The 18988-nt window shown below is 57.2% G+C and overlaps 3 protein-coding genes across 3 annotated transcripts; all 3 read left to right on the top strand.

Moving 5' to 3' along the window:
- Window positions 1-13363: 13363 nt before the first annotated feature.
- Window positions 13364-14295, top strand: BJ171DRAFT_171149 (uncharacterized protein). Its single transcript, XM_053105956.1, has 2 exons — window positions 13364-13391; window positions 13765-14295. Exon 2 carries the CDS (start codon window positions 13768-13770, stop codon window positions 14224-14226), a length of 459 nt encoding a protein of 152 aa, XP_052970997.1. The 5' UTR covers window positions 13364-13391; window positions 13765-13767; the 3' UTR covers window positions 14227-14295.
- Window positions 14296-14627: 332 nt separating this feature from the next.
- BJ171DRAFT_626934 (uncharacterized protein) lies at window positions 14628-15875 on the top strand (the record flags this gene model as incomplete). The annotated part of the gene is made up of 1 exon (XM_053115539.1): window positions 14628-15875. Exon 1 carries the CDS (start codon window positions 14637-14639, stop codon window positions 15873-15875), a length of 1239 nt encoding a protein of 412 aa, XP_052970996.1. The 5' UTR covers window positions 14628-14636.
- A 40-nt stretch (window positions 15876-15915) lies between these two features.
- Window positions 15916-18699, top strand: BJ171DRAFT_577269 (uncharacterized protein; the record flags this gene model as incomplete). The annotated part of the gene is made up of 2 exons (XM_053113801.1): window positions 15916-18345; window positions 18667-18699. 2 exons carry the CDS (start codon window positions 15916-15918, stop codon window positions 18697-18699), a joined length of 2463 nt encoding a protein of 820 aa, XP_052970995.1.
- Window positions 18700-18988: the final 289 nt, after the last annotated feature.

Genomic DNA, 18988 nt, shown 5'->3' with positions numbered 1-18988 from the left:
TCGATGGACTTCATCACGGATCTCCCACCTTCGAACGGTTTTGACTCGATCTTCGTGGTTAAGGACCGCCTGTCCAAACAAGCACACTTTGTGCCCACCACGAAGACGGTTACAGGCGAGCAAACCGCCGAACTCTTCCTCTCCCACATCTTCCGCTTGCATGGTTGTCCCCGGTCTATTGTTTCGGACCGAGGAACTCAGTTTACTTCGGCCTTCTGGAGGCGCTTCAATGAGCTTCTGAAGACGAAGATTTCCCTTTCTTCTGCCTTCCACCCCGAGACCGACGGTTCGACCGAGGTTCTCAACCAGGTCATCGAGCAGTATTTGCGTATCCATTGCAATTACCTGCAAGACGACTGGACCCTTCACCTTCCCCTTGCCGAGTTCACTTACAACAACTCGGAAAACACCTCCACTGGCATGACTCCCTTCTTTGCAGTCCATGGCCATCACCCCATTTTCGATCCCTCTATCATTCGTGATCCCTCTGTTGTGCCCTCTGCCGAAGAACGTGTCGACCGACTTCAGACCGTTCTCGAGGATCTCAAGGCCAACCTCCGGGTTGCCCAAGAGTCCTACACTGTGCAGGCCAACAAATCCCGTCTCCCCACTCCCGACATCTCCGTTGGCGACCTCGTTTTTCTGGATCGTCGCCACATTCGCACCCTTCGTCCCTCCAACAAGCTTGACCAGAAAAAGCTTGGCCCCTTTAAAGTTCTTCGCCGCATCAACCCCGTTGCCTTTGAGCTTAAACTCCCTTCCACACTTAAAGTTCACCCCGTTTTCCATGTATCCCTCCTTGAACCCCGAACGAAGGACATTGTTCCCGAGTTCACCCAACCAGAACCACCTCCCATTCTTGTTAACTCCCAGGAAGAGTTTGAGGTCGAGACTGTTCTCGATTCTCGGCTCTTCCGTGGTCGCTTACAGTACTTGGTTCAGTGGAAGGGCTATTCCGAGACTGACCGGTCTTGGGAGCCCGCTGCCAATGTTTCCCACGCCACTGATCTTGTTGCTGACTTCCACCTTCGCTATCCCTCAAAGCCGAAGGCGACGTCCGGAGTTCGTCGCTAAGGAAGGGGATGATGTTAGGGATAGCTCCTGCTTGTTCTCCACTTTGACTGCACACTTGGCTATTCTTTTGCCTTTCTGTTTGTTTGTGTGTAGCCTTGCAGTTCCCCTCCGATTTTCCGCCTTTTGCCTGTCTTTTCCGCTCCTTCCGCACTTCCGTTTTCCCGCGCTGCTCCGCTTCCTTTGTCTTCTTCGCACGCGCCGGTTTGTTTGTGCACGCGCCTTGCTGCGATTGGTTGCAATTCGGCTGCCGGTCATGTGTCCCCCCACCGGTGACTCATGACCTGCCTGACCGCCCCGATCTCTTGTTCATCTCGCATGCATTTGCCCCAACCTTATACTTGACCAATCCGCTTCTTGGACGTTGAGTCACATTGCTTCGCCTTTGCACGTTTCTCCTGCCAGGTGCTTCGCTTTGCTTGCGCCTCTCTCGCTTTGGTTCTCTGCCTGTCTCGGTGGTCCTTCTCGGCCCTCGTTCGTGCATCGCCCCCTTCGCCCTGCTCGATCGCCCACTTTTCCCTCCCTTGGCCGCCCTTCGCTGCCAAGTCCGGACTTGTCTATAAATAGCCTGACCCCCGCGATGTGTAGTCGAACCTTAGCGTTCAAAATAGGACTAAATAAAGTGCCTTCTACTTTATTCTCTGAGTGTTCCTCACGTCTCATTTCGAGACAAGTCTTATCTTGAACGGATCTTTGCTTCCCTCGCTCCCTCTCCGAGTCCACTTCGGACTCTACCCTTGCTTTCCCTGAGCTCACTTCGAGCTCACTTCTTCTTTTGCCGTTGAGTCCCCTTTGGACTCTAACAGTCTCCGACCTTCGCTCCTTCATTGGGTTCTCGAACTTTTACCGTCGCTTCATTGACGGATATGCCAAGATCGCCGGTCCGCTCACGCTCCTGTTCAAGAAGTCCCAGGTCTTCCGCTGGTCCCCCGACGCCCACAAGGCTTTCCAGTCCCTCAAGGAAGCCTTCGTCTCCGAGCCCGTCCTTGCGCACCCCGACCCATCCAAGCCCTTTGTCGTGGAGTCTGATGCCTCAGACTTTGCGATCGGATGCGTCCTGTCCCAGCGCGGCTCCGATGGCCACCTGCACCCGTGCTCCTTTCACTCCCGCACGCTCATGGATGCTGAACGCAACTACAGCATCTATGAGAAGGAGCTCTTGGCCATCAAGGAGGCATTCGAGGTCTGGCGACACTACCTCGAAGGCGCCCAACACCCAGTCCAAGTCCTTACCGACCACAAGAACTTGGAATACCTGGCGTCGGCCCGCATCCTCAACCAGCGACACGCCCGGTGGTCGCAGTTCCTGTCTCGGTTCGACCTCCGGATTCAATACCTCCCCGGTCCAAAGAACGGCAAGGCCGACGCTCTCTCCCGCCGCCCGGACTACGTCCCTCCGTCCGCACCTGTGTCCAAGGAGCCTCCCCCGTTGCTGCCACCTTCGGCGTTCGCCTGTGCCGTCCGTCGCTCCTCGGATGCAAGTTCCACTCGCCCTGTGGACTTGCTCAAGCTCATTGCCGAGGAGCAACCAAAGGACCCGTCCCTGGACCAGCTCCGCAACGATCCCAAGTATGTCCTGAAGGATGATCTCCTCACCTTCATGGACAAGATCGTTGTGCCAGAGTCGTGTCGAGTCCCCGTCCTCAAGTCATGCCACGACCCTGTCGCTGTTGGACATCCTGGCATTCGGCGGACCCGAGCACTGATCTCGAGGCAGTTCTGGTGGCCCTCGATCCGCAAGGATGTCCAGGCTTATGTCTCGACGTGCGACACTTGTGCACGCTCGAAAGTCCCTCGACATAAGCCGTTTGGATACTTGCAGCCCCTCCCGACGGCATCGCGACCCTGGTCTCTGGTGACGATGGACTTTATCACCGACCTCCCCGAGTCCAACGGCAAGACTTGCATCTTTGTCGTCGTCGATAGCCTGACCAAGATGGCCCACTTCCTTCCCTGTCGGTCCCTCCCAAGTGCCGAGGAAACAGCGTCGCTGTTCCTCGACAACATCTTCCGCCTCCACGGTCTCCCGGACAACATCGTCTCGGACCGAGGAAGCCAGTTCACCTCGCGGTTCTGGCAGGCCCTGTGCTCGGAACTCGGCATCAAGACCAGTCTGTCCACGGCGTTCCATCCCCAAACCGATGGACAGACTGAGCGGGTCAACCAAGTCATCAACCAGCATCTCCGCTGCTACACCTCGTACCAGCAGGATGACTGGGCGATGCTGCTCCCGCTCGCCGAGTTCTCATACAACAACCTCGAGCACACCTCGACCAAGGCCTCCCCGTTCCTGGCGACTTACGGCTTCAACCCTCGATTCGAGTCTCCGGTCCTTCCTTCCAGTCTCGATGTCCCCTCCGCGACCGACCGAGTCGAACACCTTCAGCACAACTTGGCGTTGCTGAAGGAGAACCTCGAGAAGGCCAAGGCGGACTACAAGCGCTTTGCGGATGCCCACAAGTCCGACGCTCCCAAGTTCGCTCCTGGCGATCAAGTCTGGGTCCTAACACGCAACATCAAGACCACCCGTCCAAGCAAGAAGTTGGACTACCAGCGCATCGGACCCTACAAGATCGTCGAAGCCATCGGTTCCCTCGCCTTCCGCCTCGACCTTCCCAAGGATCTCAAGATCCATCCGGTGTTCCATGTCTCCCTCCTCGAGCCCCACAAGTCGAACACCCTCCCCGGCCGCATCCAAGACCCTCCTCCGCCAGTCCGCGTCGACGACCACTTGGAGTATGAAGTTCAGGAGATCCTCGACTCCAAGCTGGTCCGCGGTAAGTTGAGCTATTTCGTTGATTGGAAGGGCTACTCGACTGATCATCGCAGCTGGGAGCCCGCCAACTACGTTAACGCTCCCGACAAGATAGCCGACTTCCACCGCCGGTACCCCGACAAGCCTGGACTTATTGTTCGTAGGAGTGGCCGTAGTTTGGGGAGGGGATGATGTGATGATCATGCACGTTGGGAACACGTGTGGACTGCTGCGCGTGATGCACCGTGAGTCATGTTTGTTTGTCTTGGCGTGTATTCCCTGATTGGCTGGCGCCGATGACTCTTACTTCGCCTCCGACTGCGCTGTGCTTCGCCCCTCTCGCTGGATGCTCCGCCTCCCTCGCACCCCCTTCTCGTCCCTCGTTTGTCGCTCCACCCTTCTCGCCCACTTTCGCCCTTCGGTTTCCCTCTTGGCTATAAAGCCCCTCCTTTCTTGCACCCATTTTGTATCTTCAGTTCGAACAACACTTGTTGTTATCTGATAAGTCGTAATATAGCTTATCGTTGTTCGCCAAGCACCTGGTCGTCCAGTGTCGTTGCTTGTCGTGGTCCTCACACTTGATGAGGACGGCGATATCCTCAGACTCGGGGGCAACGGGAACGGCTCGGAGGGCGGAAACGAAGAGTTTTGGTGGCAGCAGGGTCTGGGTGTTCGGGGAGCTACGGGAGTCACCCCCCTCCTTAGGGAACTTGTCCTTGCGGGAGAGGGCGTCGGCGGCATTGTTGAGGGTTCCGGGTCGATACCTGATGACGAAGTTGTAGTCGCCAAGGATCTCGGACCAACGGACTTGGCGACGGCTGAGGTTGCGGGAGGTCTGGAAGTATTCAAGGTTCTTGTGGTCGGTGACGACCTCGGTGGCTTGGGAGGAGAACTCGAGGTAGTGTCTCCATTGCTTGAAGGCTGCGACGATGGCGAGAAGTTCCTTATCATAGATTTGATAATTCATTTCTGCATCGAGCAGCTTCCGGGAGTAGAAGGCCACGGGGTGGAGGAGGCCTTCGTCGTCGCGCTGACTGAGAACAGCGCCAAGAGCATAGTCAGATGCGTCGGCTTCGATGACGCACTGACGCTCGGGGTCGAAGTGGCGGAGGACAGGACCGGTGCTCAGGCATTCCTTGAGCTTCAGGAATGACGTTTGAGCCGAGGGAGACCAGGAGAACTTGATGTCCTTCTTCAGGAGGTCCGTCAGCGGGGTGGCGATCTTGGAATAATCCTTGACGAACCGACGGTAGAAGTTCGCCAGGCCGAGGAAGACTTGGATGTCGTGGGCAGATCGGGGGATCTCCCACTCCTGGATGGCCTTGACCTTGTCGGGATCCATGGAGATTCCATCGGGCGAGATGATGAACCCGAGGAAGGCGACGGAGGACTGGTCGAACTCACACTTTTCAAGCTTGAGTGAGAGTCCGGCGTCTTGGAGCTTGGTCAGGACTTTCTTGACATGAGCCTCGTGCTCGGCAGGATCGGAGGAGTAGATGAGGATGTCGTCCAGGTAGACGACCACGAACTGGTCAAGGTATTCTCGGAGGACATCGTTGACGAAGGCTTGGAACGAGGCAGGAGCGTTGGTCAAGCCGAACGGCATGACGTTGTACTCGAAGTGGCCGTAGCGACAGCGGAAGGCCGTCTTCCACTCTTCACCTTCAGCGATGCGCAAGAGGTTGTATGCGCCTCGCATGTCGAGCTTGGTGAAGATCTTGGCCTTGCCGAGGTTGTCGAACGTCTCGGCAATCAGGGGCAAGGGACAACGGTTCGGCACGGTGATCTTGTTCAGGGCCCGGTAGTCGACGCAGAGACGGAGGGAGCCATCCTTCTTCTTGACGAACAGGACTGGGGCACCGGCAGGGGACTCGGAACGGCGGATGAAACCCTTGGACAAGTTCTCTTGGATGTAGGTGTGGAGGGCGTCCATCTCCGGCTTGGAGAGGTTGTAGACGGGCCCAAACGACGGGGACGCACCTTCGACCAACGGGATCGTGTGGTCGTAAGGGCGGTGCTGGGGGAGCTTGTCGGCCTCGGACTTGGAAAACACCTTGGCAAAGGACGAGTACTTGGAGGGGACAGAGGGCTCGGCCTTGGGCTTGGCTCCAGCGTCGACGGAGCAGAGGGACAGGACTCGGGCAGCATCCAAGAGGAACACTTCCAGGCCTTCCTTCTGGACGGCGTGCTGGAAGGGGATGCTGCCGATCAGGCTGACGCTGGGCAGGGACTGGGTCTTGGTCTTGGTCTTTGGGACGGCAGGAGGCAAGGCAGGACTGGGCTTGGGCACGGCAGGCTCGGCGGGGACCTCAGCAGGGGACTCGGCAGGCGGCTCGGCAGGGCTGGACCTAGAGGACTGTGGCTCGGGAGAGAACGGGGAGGCCAAACTGTGGATAGAGGTGCAAGGCAAGAAAATAGAGTCATGGTGCCAGTCAAAGTAGGGCTTGTGTTTCTTGATCCAATCCATACCCAAGATGATCGGGTATGAAGCCAAGGGAATCAGCGCGAACGAGATTTGTTCATAGTGGCTGATGCCTGTGATCATAGAAACACAAACTCCAAGACTAGACTCCATCGAAGAACCATCGGCAAGAGTGATGACGAAAGAAGTTGCAAAGGTGGGGAGAGCGTGGGTTGCGGCGAATCCAGTGTCCATAAACGAAGTAACCGCGCCGGTATCGATCATGGCGGTTGCCCGTATGGACTCTGGACCGCACAGCAGAGTCACAGCGAGGGAGGGCTGACGTTGGATGTCAGGCTCGGGAGGCGAAGACGAAGAAGCAAGAGCAGTGGAAACGGTGGCAATGGTGACGGGGGCAAGATGGCAAAAGGCAGAAGAGTGATTTACCGTGGAGACATTTACAGGAGGAAGATTTATGACATGATTGACGCCTAGGAAAGCTCCTCCGACCTTTTCTAGGCAGAGAAGTTTTCCTGGTCGTCAAGTTTATTCACATCAACGACAGCCAAAGAAGCATCGATGGCAGCCAAGCGGGAGGATGCCTTATTGGGGCAGCGAAGGGCAATGTGCCCTTCCTGCTTGCAATAAAAGCAGCGGTTGGCAGCACGGAGGGCGGCCTTGTCCTCGGCGGTCAGCCTGCGAGCGGAGGCCTGGCTGAGGTCCATGGGCTGCGGAACGTTGAAGGCTTGAGCGGGGCGAGGAGGAGGAGCAGGAGCGAAGGGGCGAGGAGCCGGACGGAAAGGGAGAGGAGCCGGACGAGCAGGAGCAGGAGCAGGAGCGGAGCGGTGGTTGGGACGGCGGGAACGTTGGTCCTCCTGGCGGTTGTCGATGGCGATCGCCGCTTGCATGAGATCTTCGAGGTTGTCGAAGGAGCGGCGGGAGAGTTCGTCTTGAACCGAGGGCTTGAGTCCACTCTCGAAGTGGAACATGAGAGGGTCTTGGGACCAAGTGAGGAGGTGGACGGCTTGGCGGCGGTACTCGGCGGCATAGGCGGCGGCGGAGGTGACTTGGTAAAGCCTGACCATCTCGCGAGCAGCGGCGATGGTGGGCTGGACCTGGCCAAAGGCAGCACGGAGCCACTCGGAGAAACCGGCAAAGTCACGGATGGCAGGGGGAGAGCACTCGGGGTCTCTCTCCAACTGATCGATGTACGGCTGCATGTAGTCTGCAGCAGTACCATCGAGATAGGATAAGGCGTAGAACACCTTATCCCTTTCAGTCTGGAAGAGGGGAGGGTTGGACACGAAGGCCAGTCTGCAATGCGAGAGGAAGGCATTGCAGCGGCTCGGGTCCTTACCAGAGAAGCGATCAGGGGGACCTATCTGCCTGGTGGCAGAGTTGCGACCAGCAGGGTTGTCCTCGGGGTCTTGGGCAGGATCATCGACGTCGTCAGGAACGCCGAAGTAGGGGCGACCTGCACGACGGATCGGGGCGGGAGCGGGAGCAGGAGGAGGTAGCTGGGCCTGGTAGCTGCGGAGGGCCTCCTGGACACTGGCGGCGACCACTTGGCGGACATCCTCTTCACGGCGAGCCAGGACCTGGTCCATACGATCGGTGATGCGGTTGAGCGCATCATCCTGATCGTGGAGGAACTTGGAAAAGTCCTGGAGAGAACGGGCGTTCTCGGCGGACTGGATAATGACCGCACGGATGGCCTGGAGCTCGGGCTCGGAAAGGCCAGAAGGGGAAGCCATTGGTAAAAGAGATAGAGAAGGGGACGGGGCAAAGGCAGGGCAAGTGGGGGGTTGTTGAAGGTCTTGCCAAGTGTCAAGACTGGACAACGGGGCAAGCAGGGAAGTGCGCAAGAGTCCTAATGCAAGACTCGAACGTAGGGAGAGGAGCGGGGACTGGACTGGGACACAGAGTGTCAAGTGTGAAGCCAAAGTTTTATTCTAGATCCAAGGCTTAGGATACTAAAAATACAAAGTGGCAAGACGAAGGCAAAAGACAGAGGCTGGTCGGAGGGCTATTTATGCGAGCGCCAAGGATCGACGCTGCAGAGCGAGGGGGCAGGAGCGAAGCAGCGGCGGGGAGGGCGAAGCAGCGAGCGAAGCAGGTGGCGGCCGTGACTCGGGATCCGTGAGTCAGCGGGCGTCAGTGGCGGCGGCTTGGCGGCGCCAAGGCGTCAGGCGGCGTCGAGGCGGCGTCGTGGGCGTAACCCATGACCAACAGCAAGGGAGCGGGAACGGAACACAGGCAGCGCGCGTGCTTGCGGTAAGACAACAAGGCAGCACAGCGCGGGAAACAAACAAACAGAAGGAAGGGAAAGCACTAAGACAGGCAAACAGAAAGGAAAGGGCAAGGGTAAAGGAAGGGAGTGGGCAAAGGCAGAGGGTGTTCATGACAGCCGGGAAGCCAAGAGGGAGCGTTCAAAATGATGTTAGAGTCCAAAGGGGACTCAACGGCAAAAGAAGAAGTGAGCTCGAAGTGAGCTCAGGGAAAGCAAGGGTAGAGTCCGAAGTGGACTCGGAGAGGGAGCGAGGGAAGCAAAGATCCGTTCAAGATAAGACTTGTCTCGAAATGAGACGTGAGGAACACTCAGAGAATAAAGTAGAAGGCACTTTATTTAGTCCTATTTTGAACGCTAAGGTTCGACTACACATCGCGGGGGTCAGGCTATTTATAGACAAGTCCGGACTTGGCAGCGAAGGGCGGCCAAGGGAGGGAAAAGTGGGCGATCGAGCAGGGCGAAGGGGGCGATGCACGAACGAGGGCCGAGAAGGACCACCGAGACAGGCAGAGAACCAAAGCGAGAGAGGCGCAAGCAAAAGCGAAGCACCTGGCAGGAGAAACGTGCAAAGGCGAAGCAATGTGACTCAACGTCCAAGAAGCGGATTGGTCAAGTATAAGGTTGGGGCAAATGCATGCGAGATGAACAAGAGATCGGGGCGGTCAGGCAGGTCATGAGTCACCGGTGGGGGGACACATGACCGGCAGCCGAATTGCAACCAATCGCAGCAAGGCGCGTGCACAAACAAACCGGCGCGTGCGAAGAAGACAAAGGAAGCGGAGCAGCGCGGGAAAACGGAAGTGCGGAAGGAGCGGAAAAGACAGGCAAAAGGCGGAAAATCGGAGGGGAACTGCAAGGCTACACACAAACAAACAGAAAGGCAAAAGAATAGCCAAGTGTGCAGTCAAAGTGGAGAACAAGCAGGAGCTATCCCTAACACTGCCTCTCCACGAACGTGAAGAGAAAACCAAAATTGAAAACCAAAACAAAAAAGAAAATCAAGAACCCTTGAGGGACAGGACCGCCTGTGCCCTCACCCCTGTCAAGTCGTGTGTGTCGGATGCTTCCGACATGTGTCCGCAAGCCGTGGACGTCGTGTGCAATGGCGTGCTGACGCCGCAGGCCCCCGCAATGGCCGAACCCTATCCAAAATGTCCGAGTGGCCGTGATGAAGCCAACCAAGACCAAGTGTCGCCCGTTCCCCCAAGTCAAGTCATGGTGCAGGAGGCTGTGCAGGAGGACCATGAAGAGTCCCTGCTGTACCTCCCTGCCACCGTCCAAGGTCACACCGTCCGAATGATGGTGGACTCTGGAGCAAGCTGCAACTTTGTCAGCAGACGCTTGCTCCAGGAGCTCAACATACATGCAACCAAGAAGAAGTCGCCGATGAGTGTGGCGCTTGCAGACGATCGTGTGCAGCAGTGCACACACCAAGTGGTCCTGCGAGTGGCCCTCCATCCCAAGTACCATCCTGTCCTGTTGTTCCAAGTGATCGACACCAAGTTCGATGCCATCCTCGGCATGAGCTGGCTTGCTCGTGCCGAGCCGACTCCAGTCGTCGACTGGAAAGGCCGCACTGTCCGTGTTGGCCCTGACATTGTCCTGCAGGGCATGGCCTCACCCAACATGCCACCTCTCCTCTCAGCCATGCAATTCAAGAGGCTGATCAAGAAGGACACGTCGTTCCTCTGTGTCGTGCGTGAGGTCGACGACACCGACCAAGCCGGTCCCGGTCCCCCGCCTGTGGTGACCAAGCTGCTCGACGAGTACAAGGACGTATTCCCCGACCAGTTGCCACAATGCCTGCCACCCCAACGCACCGTCGATCATCGCATCGACATCGAACCAGGCTCGTCGCCTCCGTCAAGACCGACGTACCAACTGTCGCTGACGGAGATGGACGAACTCAAGCGCCAGTTGGATGACCTCCTCGCCCATGGGTTCATCCGCCCGAGCCAGTCACCGTATGGTGCACCAGTGCTCTTTGTCAAGAAGAAAGAAGGTGATCTCAGGATGTGCGTCGACTATCGCGCACTAAACAAACAGACCATCAAGAACACCTACCCGTTGCCCAGGATCGACGAGTTGATGGATCGTCTGAGTGGAGCAAAGGTCTTTAGCAAGATAGACCTCCGCTCAGGCTACCATCAGATCCGCATCCACGAGGATGATGTCCACAAGACCGCCTTCAGGACTCGCTACGGACTGTACGAGTTCCTAGTGCTGCCGTTCGGATTGACGAACGCACCTGCCACGTTCATGCAGCTGATGAACGATGTGTTCCGCCAAGAGCTCGACAACTCTGTCATCGTGTACCTGGATGATATCCTTGTGTACAGCAAGGATGAAGCGACCCATGAAGGTCATGTCGCCCGCGTGCTGGCCAAGCTACGCGAGCACAAGTTGTATGCCAAACTGTCCAAGTGTGAGTTCTTCAAGAATCAAGTCCCGTTCCTGGGACACGTTGTCTCAGGAAGAGGAATCGAAGTCGACCCCGCCAAGGTCAAGTCTGTGGTCGAGTGGCCGCCGCTCGCATGCGTCTCTGACGTGCAGTCGTTTCTCGGTCTCGTCAACTACTACCGCCGATTCATCCCCGATCTGGCGCGCACTGCCGGTCCACTCACAGACCTACTCCGCAAAGAGTGCCCCTTCGTGTGGGACCACCCACAACGCCAAGCGTTCGAGACCCTCAAGCACGCCTTGACGAACGCTCCTGTCCTCGCTGTGTTCGACCCGAACACGGATGTCTCCGTGCACACCGACGCCTCCGACTTTGCGGTGGGAGCTGTTTTGATGCAGGAGGGAAGGCCCGTTGCCTTCGAGTCGCGCAAACTGTCCCAACACGAGATCAACTATCCCGTGCACGAGAAGGAGCAGCTTGCGATCATCTACGCGCTGCAGAAGTTCCGAGTGTACCTCCACGGTACCGCCAAGCCCTTCAAGATTGTGACGGACCACCAGTCACTGCGTTACCTCGACACCAAGAAGAACCTGAGCCGACGCCAAGCGCGATGGATGGAGTTCCTCGCCGAGTACAACTACGAGGTTGTATACCAGAAAGGCAAACTCAATGTGGTGCCTGACGCACTGTCCCGACGCCCCGACTACCAATTGGCGTCACTGTACGAGTCGACTGTCAGTGTCGACAACACGATGCTGGATGTTGTCCGAGACAACATCGCCAACGACAAACAGTTCGGAGAACTGTTCCGAAAGGTGTCTAAGCTCCCCAAGGACGACGAATCATCCGAGTACACAGTGCGTGATGGCCTGCTCCTCCTGAAGAAGGACAGCCGTGTCTGTGTGCCGGACATTCCGTCGTTGAAGACCAAGTTGCTCCAAGAGGTCCACGACTCGCCCCTCGCTGGACACTTTGGAGTCGAGAAGACATACGACCGACTGGCCAAAGTCGCATACTGGCCTGGAATGAAGCGCACCGTCGAGAAGTACATCGAGTCCTGCCATACCTGCAAGATGGTCAAGTCACGCACGACCCGAGAGCAAGGATTGCTGCAACCCCTGCCTGTTCCCGACCGCCCCTGGACCAGCATGTCCATGGATCTCATCACGCATCTACCGACGACCAAGTTGGACCACGATGCAATCGCTGTCTTTGTCGACAGGTTCAGCAAGATGGCACACTTTGTGCCGTGCCAGACGACATGCTCCGCGCCTGACCTTGCACTGCTGTTCTTCAAGCATGTGTTCAAGCACCACGGCCTCCCAAAGTCCATCGTCAGTGATCGAGACCCCCGATTCACCTCCTTGTTTTGGACAAGTCTGTTCGACCATCTCGGCACCAAGCTGAACATGTCAACCTCGCACCACCAACAAACGGATGGACAGTCCGAGCGGACGATCCGCACCCTCGAGCAATACCTGAGGACATACGCCTCGACCAGCCAAGACGACTGGGACATACAGCTGAGTCATGCAGAGTTTGCATACAACACCGCCAAGTCGAGCACAACTGGCTTGAGCCCCTTTGAGGCGCTCTACGGATTCCAGCCTGATGTTCCCACCTCCTTGACACTGACCGAGTCCACGGCTGGATTGCCTCCCAAACCAAGTGCCTTTGTCAAAGATCATCAAGTCCGACACAAGATGATCGCCGACGCGCTCACGGATGCGCAACAAGTGATGGCGAAGTACTACGACCGCCGACACCAGGATGTCTCCTTTGAAGTTGGAGACCTTGTCTACCTGGACGCCGACAACATCAAGGTCCCCGAAGCCCAGTCAAAGAAGTTGTTGCCCAAGTACCGAGGACCGTTCAAGATAGCGGCCCGACCCAGTCCCCTCAACTACCTGTTGGACTTGCCACCTGGAAGCAAGCTCCATCCTGTCTTCCATGTGTCCAAGCTGCGTCGCCACACGACCCGCAGTCCAGCACAGTTCCCCGACGCCGACGAAGGTGTCCCGGACGACGCACCACTGGAAGACGACCTCGGACAATACTATACTCAAGAATATGAAGTCGAAAGGATCGTGAGGCACAAGAAAGTGGCTGATGGGTCACTTCGGTTTTATGTCAAGTGGGTTGGTTACCCACACTCGGGCAACACATGGCAAACACTGGAGGACTTGTCCCATGCACCCGAGGAGCTGAGTAAATACGGTAAACACCTCGAGGAGCCCCAAATAAAGAGCACACGCAGGGCTCCTCGCAGGAAGCCTTCTTAAGTGTGGGAGTGTAGGAGATGGTATCTCCGACGCTGTGCTGCGCGTACTGCGCGTACTGCGCGGCGCAGTGGGTCGTGACCTGTGCTGCGCTTTGCGTTTTCACGCACCGCAGGCAGGCCACCGCAGGGTATACCTGCGGGTTGCCCCCGTTCCCCCCGTTTGTCTGGAGTTCGGTTTTATCGTGAATAAACGTAAGTGCTTCCCGAGCTCACCCGTCCGCTAGAGTAGCCTAGCACCGCCCTGTTCTGCCCTGTCCTGTCTTGTCTTGTACCCCCTCCCTCCCCGTCTTGCCCCAACGTCCCAGTAGTGGACGTTACAGGCTACAACCATCGATGCCCCTATGCCACCGGCATGTCGGGTTACACTCTGCAGTGCTCCAAGTCCTGCATGGAGGGCTTTGACGGGTGCTTCCATCACCGCCGCTTCCCCGAAGCGGACTATGTGGGTCGCTGCACCCACATGACCAAGAAGTCCGACTTGAAGATCCGCTGTTCGTGCAAGTCGCTTCATGGTCGCAATGTTTGTGAGTGGCACGACCGGTATCCCACGCGCTCCTATCTGGAGGTGATGCAGGTGGATCGAAAGCCTGTGTATTACGACTCCGACTCGGACAACGAGCCCGGTCCATCGACTCCTCGTCGCACCCATATGAAGCGCACTACCCGCGCCCCCGAGGCCTTTTGGGATGCCGAGGATCACGACGAACCTGCTTTTGTCTCCCCCGAGCAGAAGGCCGCCGATGCCAAGAAGGCCGAGGAACTCGCCAGGATCGTGAGTGCACTCATGTCTGTCTCGGACAGAGGCGAGGCCATCGATACGGATGCCGTCAGCAAGGTGAGCCTCGGACCCGCAGCACCCAGTCCTGTCTTTCTCGCTCTCAATCGCGTCAATGTTCTCAACTGGCTTCTCTGCACCCCAAAGATCATTGCTGGCGTCATGAGTGAACGCTCCCCCAGAGAGCGTCACTCCTTCACTCCCGCACCCAAGGCCTCCAAGGGTACCAAGGTCAAGACTGAGCGTGGCTGAATGAATGGTGTATTGTTTTGTTTGTCGACACAGTCATGAATACATTCGCGCTGCGCCACTCGTCGACAATGGACATGGGTCATGGTGGTGTTTGGCGACCAGGACGGGGGGATGATCTCCATGGTTTCAAAACCGTTACTGCGAAATCGCAGGCATGTCCACTCACACTGATGCTCAACACGAGCGACTCACATTCTACACCCGGGCCACATACACTGCCACACACAGCCTCGGGCATGGTGCGATTGCAGCGCTGCTCCCGCCACACCAGGGAACCAAGTCCCTGTACGTACAGGGACGTTTGGCGGGTACTCCACTACTGCGCTGTCCGGGGCCACACAAAAGTCTTGCGCATCCCCAGTTCCCTCAGGCATTCCCTTGCCCTCGCATCCCGCAGTGCACCCGAACCAATGCCAGCCCCTCTCAGCCAGACCGTTCGTCCCGTCTTCCAGACCTTCGATTCCGCCGGTGTCGATGCGGTCCAGCAGCTCTTTCCGTTCCACCAAGTCGAGCATCTCGATGTCTCCGGTCTTGTGATCGTTCGCTCTGCCTGTGTGAGCACCACTGATCTGGCCAAGTTCGCTCAGCGCCTCTCCGATCACTTTGTCGTCCGCGTGTGTGTCCCGCTTCAGGCCGATCTCGATGGCGAGTTCCCCGATCGCCCGTGGGTCGTCCACTCGATCGAGGAGCGCAACGGCCTCGAGTTTGTCGAGTTCGCCCGTCCCGGCGACACCTTCAACTTTCCCGAGTACAAACGCAGCAACAGCGAGCTCCCCCAGACCCATGGGGCTCCCTTCATTCCTGGCAGGCTGACCCACCACATTCCCGAGGCCGGTCTCGACCGTTTCCATCGCCAGTACCTCGCCAAGTACTTGCAGGGCTACCGTGTCTCCATGATCGAGCGCACCGACGCTCTCTTCAATTTCTTCATGGATCTCGATGGCAGCCAGCTTGCATCCCAGCATGCCGATGGTGCCCATGGTCTCTACAAGGCCATGTATGACCATGTCAGCAGCACCATCAACGACGCCCCCATCGTCACCATGCGCACCACCCACGATGGCTCGAAGATCGCGGGCTGCCATTTCCATTGGCCCAATCTGCAGATCACTCCCGACAATGCCAAGCACGTGATCGATCGCCTCAAGGCTGGTGCTCCTTCCTCTGTCCCCGACACCTTCTTTGACTCGAGCGTCTATCGTTCGGGTCTGCGTATGCTGCATTCCTGGAAGCAGCGCAAGGAGTCCGACACCAGCTTCAACGAGCATTACCACATTGCCCAATGGGACTACGCTGATCACCAATGGGTCAGACGTCCCGGTGCCGCCTTCACCGTTGCCGACCTCAACGCATTCTCCATCCGTCTCGGAACCGATGGCAGCGACTCTGTCCCTGTCGATCTCGCTGGTGACGGCGATGATATCAGTGTCGACGGCGACTGCGCATCCAGCGCACCCGTCGATATCCCAGCCGACCTTCGCGGCGATCTGGTCGAGTTCGTATTCGGCAATTTTGATATTCCCGACCGCGACCAGATCCGAGTCGATGCGGCCAAGATCTACCGCAACCCGGTCAATCCCTTCCTGTATATCCCCCTCTCTCATCGGCTTTGCTACTTCAAGCTCGACCACCATAAAGCGCTCCAGTAACACGCAGTACATCCGCTTCGATGCCGAGGGTGCTGCTCGCATGTGCTGGGATGTCGACTCGTGCAAGGGGCAGAAGCACAAGCCCGTCAAATTCACCAAGGTGCCCAAGGCCATCAAGGCATTCATGAAATCCCAGGGTCTCCTCAAGACCGAGCGTCAGCAAAAAAAGGATCAAGAGCTTGCAAAGATGTCCCAAGTCGCGTCGGAATCCGCCGCAATCCAGCCTAATCTCCTCACCACCCTCAATCCCGATGAGCGCTTCGATATCCCGACCGATGGGATGCCCGAGCATGTCCAGTGCGTCTTCTTCTCCCGCCGCCTCGAGATGGATGCCATCCAGGCTGTGTATTACCATCAGAAGGCCATCCACGCCGAGTTCTCCCAGACCCTCTGCCCTCACTGTGGCAAGCGCGCGATCGATCCCAGCTTGGTCACCGTCGCCATTCGCAAATCCGGTATCACCGCCGGCAAGATCGATTGCTGTGCTGAGAAGCCCTTTGCGATCCAGCCTCTTCAGTCGTCCGAGTTCGAGTCCGTCAGTGCCTGGATCGCCGGCAGCTTCGACGACGACACCCGTTTCCAATCGATTGTGCGTCAATTCGCCGCTGTCGACATCGACGATGGGGTGCGTCAGGCCGCCCACGAGTATCTTGGGGTTCGTCATGAGGCCGTGGAGCAGTGTCAATTCACCATGAAGGGTGCCAAAGCCGTCGTCCATACCTCGTGTCGCCTCTGCAACGGCCGCTCCGTCGAGTTCTACATCGACACCAACACCCTGGCAGCGACCTACTGCACCGAGTGCCACCAGTTCGTCCCCAAGCAGCCATTGCCTCTCAGCAACATGCTCACCGAGAGCTTCAAGCAGGCCCTCGGCGAGATGCGCCGCGCCTTTCCCAACGAGAGCCATTTCCCCCCTGGTACGACTATGGCCATCCAAGTCAACTTCAATGGCGATATCCACCTCAATACCAACACCACGGTCAACGCCGTTGTTCACAATGGAAACCTCGCCACCCAGAGCTACACGAATGCCGAAGTCGCCTATTTTGACGACATGTACGAAGATGGGGACCAGATTCTCAACCTGATCGACAATCTCGACTGCCTTGACGATGGCTACGAGCCATTTCCCGGTGACCCCATTCGCTGTGATCTTCTCAAGCGCACTCTCCATGGCACCCCTGATGACATTGTCAAGTACCTTGCCCACACCTATCGCCATCTGGTCCATACGTCGACACTGAACGACGACTTTACTTATCTCTTCAACGGGAAGTACTGGGTCAAAGACACCATCAACACATTCCTCAACGGTGTCATGACCCACAATGAGAAGGTCAAGAACTGCTTCAAGCGCGACCTAATTTCCATGAATAATTACTACGTCGCCAACCGAGATCGGTACCCTCACTGCGAAGTCACCCTCAAGGCCATCTTCAATCTTTCACGGGTGCTTGGTACACCGAATTTGATCAACAGCCTCAATCGCATGGCATACACGGCCTTTGGGAAGGACTTTGTCCAGTTTTTCGAGTCCTTGGACACCCGCAACGATATCATCACATTCAAGTGTGGCACCGTCTTGGACCTGACCACCCTCAAAACCCGCCGTGCCCGAGCCGATGATCGATGCAGCTTGTACATCAAGCTCAGCTACAACGAACAAGCCATGCGCGAGGGCACCGAGGCATATATGGAGATCATGCAGTTCCTCCGCGAGATCATGCGAACCCGCGAGGAGCAAATCGATTTCCTTCTGGACTTTGTCTCACTCGGTCTCACCGGCGCCAAGAACGGTGAGATGGTCGTCTTCATGATCGGTAACGGCTCAAACGGAAAGAGTGTATTGCTCAGCCTGATCGAGAACACCCTCGGTGCCGAGCTCTGCGGTCGCTTCGATGGAGCATATCTGTGCCATACCTCTAGCGTCATCTACTCACCCGAAGCACCCACCCCAACCCTCATGAAGCTGGCCAGGGCCCGCTTTGCGATCGCATCAGAGACCCGCAAAGGCCGCGCCGGCGATGTGGTCCTCGACGATGTCGCCCTGAAGATGATCTGCAGCGAGGAGAAGCTATATATCCGTGGCATGTGCAAAGAAGGCGCCGAGATCACACCATGCTGGAAGGTGCTGGTCGCTTCCAACCACTACCCAACCCTGGCTCCAGAGGCTATCTTCGACCGCGGCACCACCCGCAGAATCGTCATTCTCGATCTACCCATCTCGTTTGTCCAGCGGCCCGATCGTCCTCTCGAGCATCACGAGAGCTTACGCGACGAGACGCTCAAGAACAAGCTCAATACGAAGCGATGGCGCTATGCGTTCCTGGGAATCCTCATCCGCCGCTTCGCCAGCGCATCCGATAGAACTCGCCCGCTCGACTCTGAAACTCGCATTCATCCCAAGATCCTGGCGTTCACCCGACGCAAGATTGCTGACCCGGACTATGTGGGCGAGTATATCGAGTCTGTCAGGAACTGGGCAGGGGCAGGACTGAGGAACCGAGGGCAAGAACAAGGAAGCAGGGGCAGGGCTGAACAGGGGCTGGCAAGGAGAGTGATGATCGTTTATTGAGGTGATAATTCACTAGCGTTCATCCAGGAGGGGACGGGGTGTTCTATTTAAGTCTATGCCTCACCCTCCCCTGCTCGCCCTGCGGAGAATATATTCGAGCTCCGACCTATGTTTCCCACGGTCATGAATCACGCCCGAGTGGCCATGCAGCGCGGGTCATGAATGACGCGTCGTATGATCGGCGACCGCGTTCATAACATCATCCCCCCCCCTTAGGTCTATGCAATTTGTGGGGGTACCTTTGTCTAAAATCTCTAAGCACCAGGGGGCAGTGAGCCAAGTTACGCTCGGGCTCCCAGGTATTGTCTATGTCCGAGTATCCCTTCCACTTGATCAGAAATTTAAGCGTACGTCCAAAATACTTTGCGTCTAGAATCTCTTCCACCTCAAACTCCTCTTCCCCATCTATCTCTACAGGCGGAGGAGGATCAGCCTCTCGCCCTTTGATGCGGTTAGGATGGTAAGTTTCAAACATGCTCACGTGGAAAACTGGGTGAATCTTCACGCTGTCGGGCAGTGCAAGTCTAAACGCGACGGG

This window comes from Polychytrium aggregatum (assembly GCF_025602895.1).
Source record: "Polychytrium aggregatum strain JEL109 chromosome Unknown BJ171scaffold_3, whole genome shotgun sequence".
NCBI classification, from domain to species: Eukaryota; Fungi; Chytridiomycota; class Chytridiomycetes; order Polychytriales; genus Polychytrium; species Polychytrium aggregatum.
This window is presented reverse-complemented; position numbering and strand designations above follow the sequence as displayed.

What these genes read in the sequence shown, in the direction of transcription:
- BJ171DRAFT_171149 (XM_053105956.1), top strand. Translation starts at nt 13,768, where the DNA reads ATGCAGGTGGATCGAAAGCCTGTGTATTACGACTCCGACTCGGACAAC.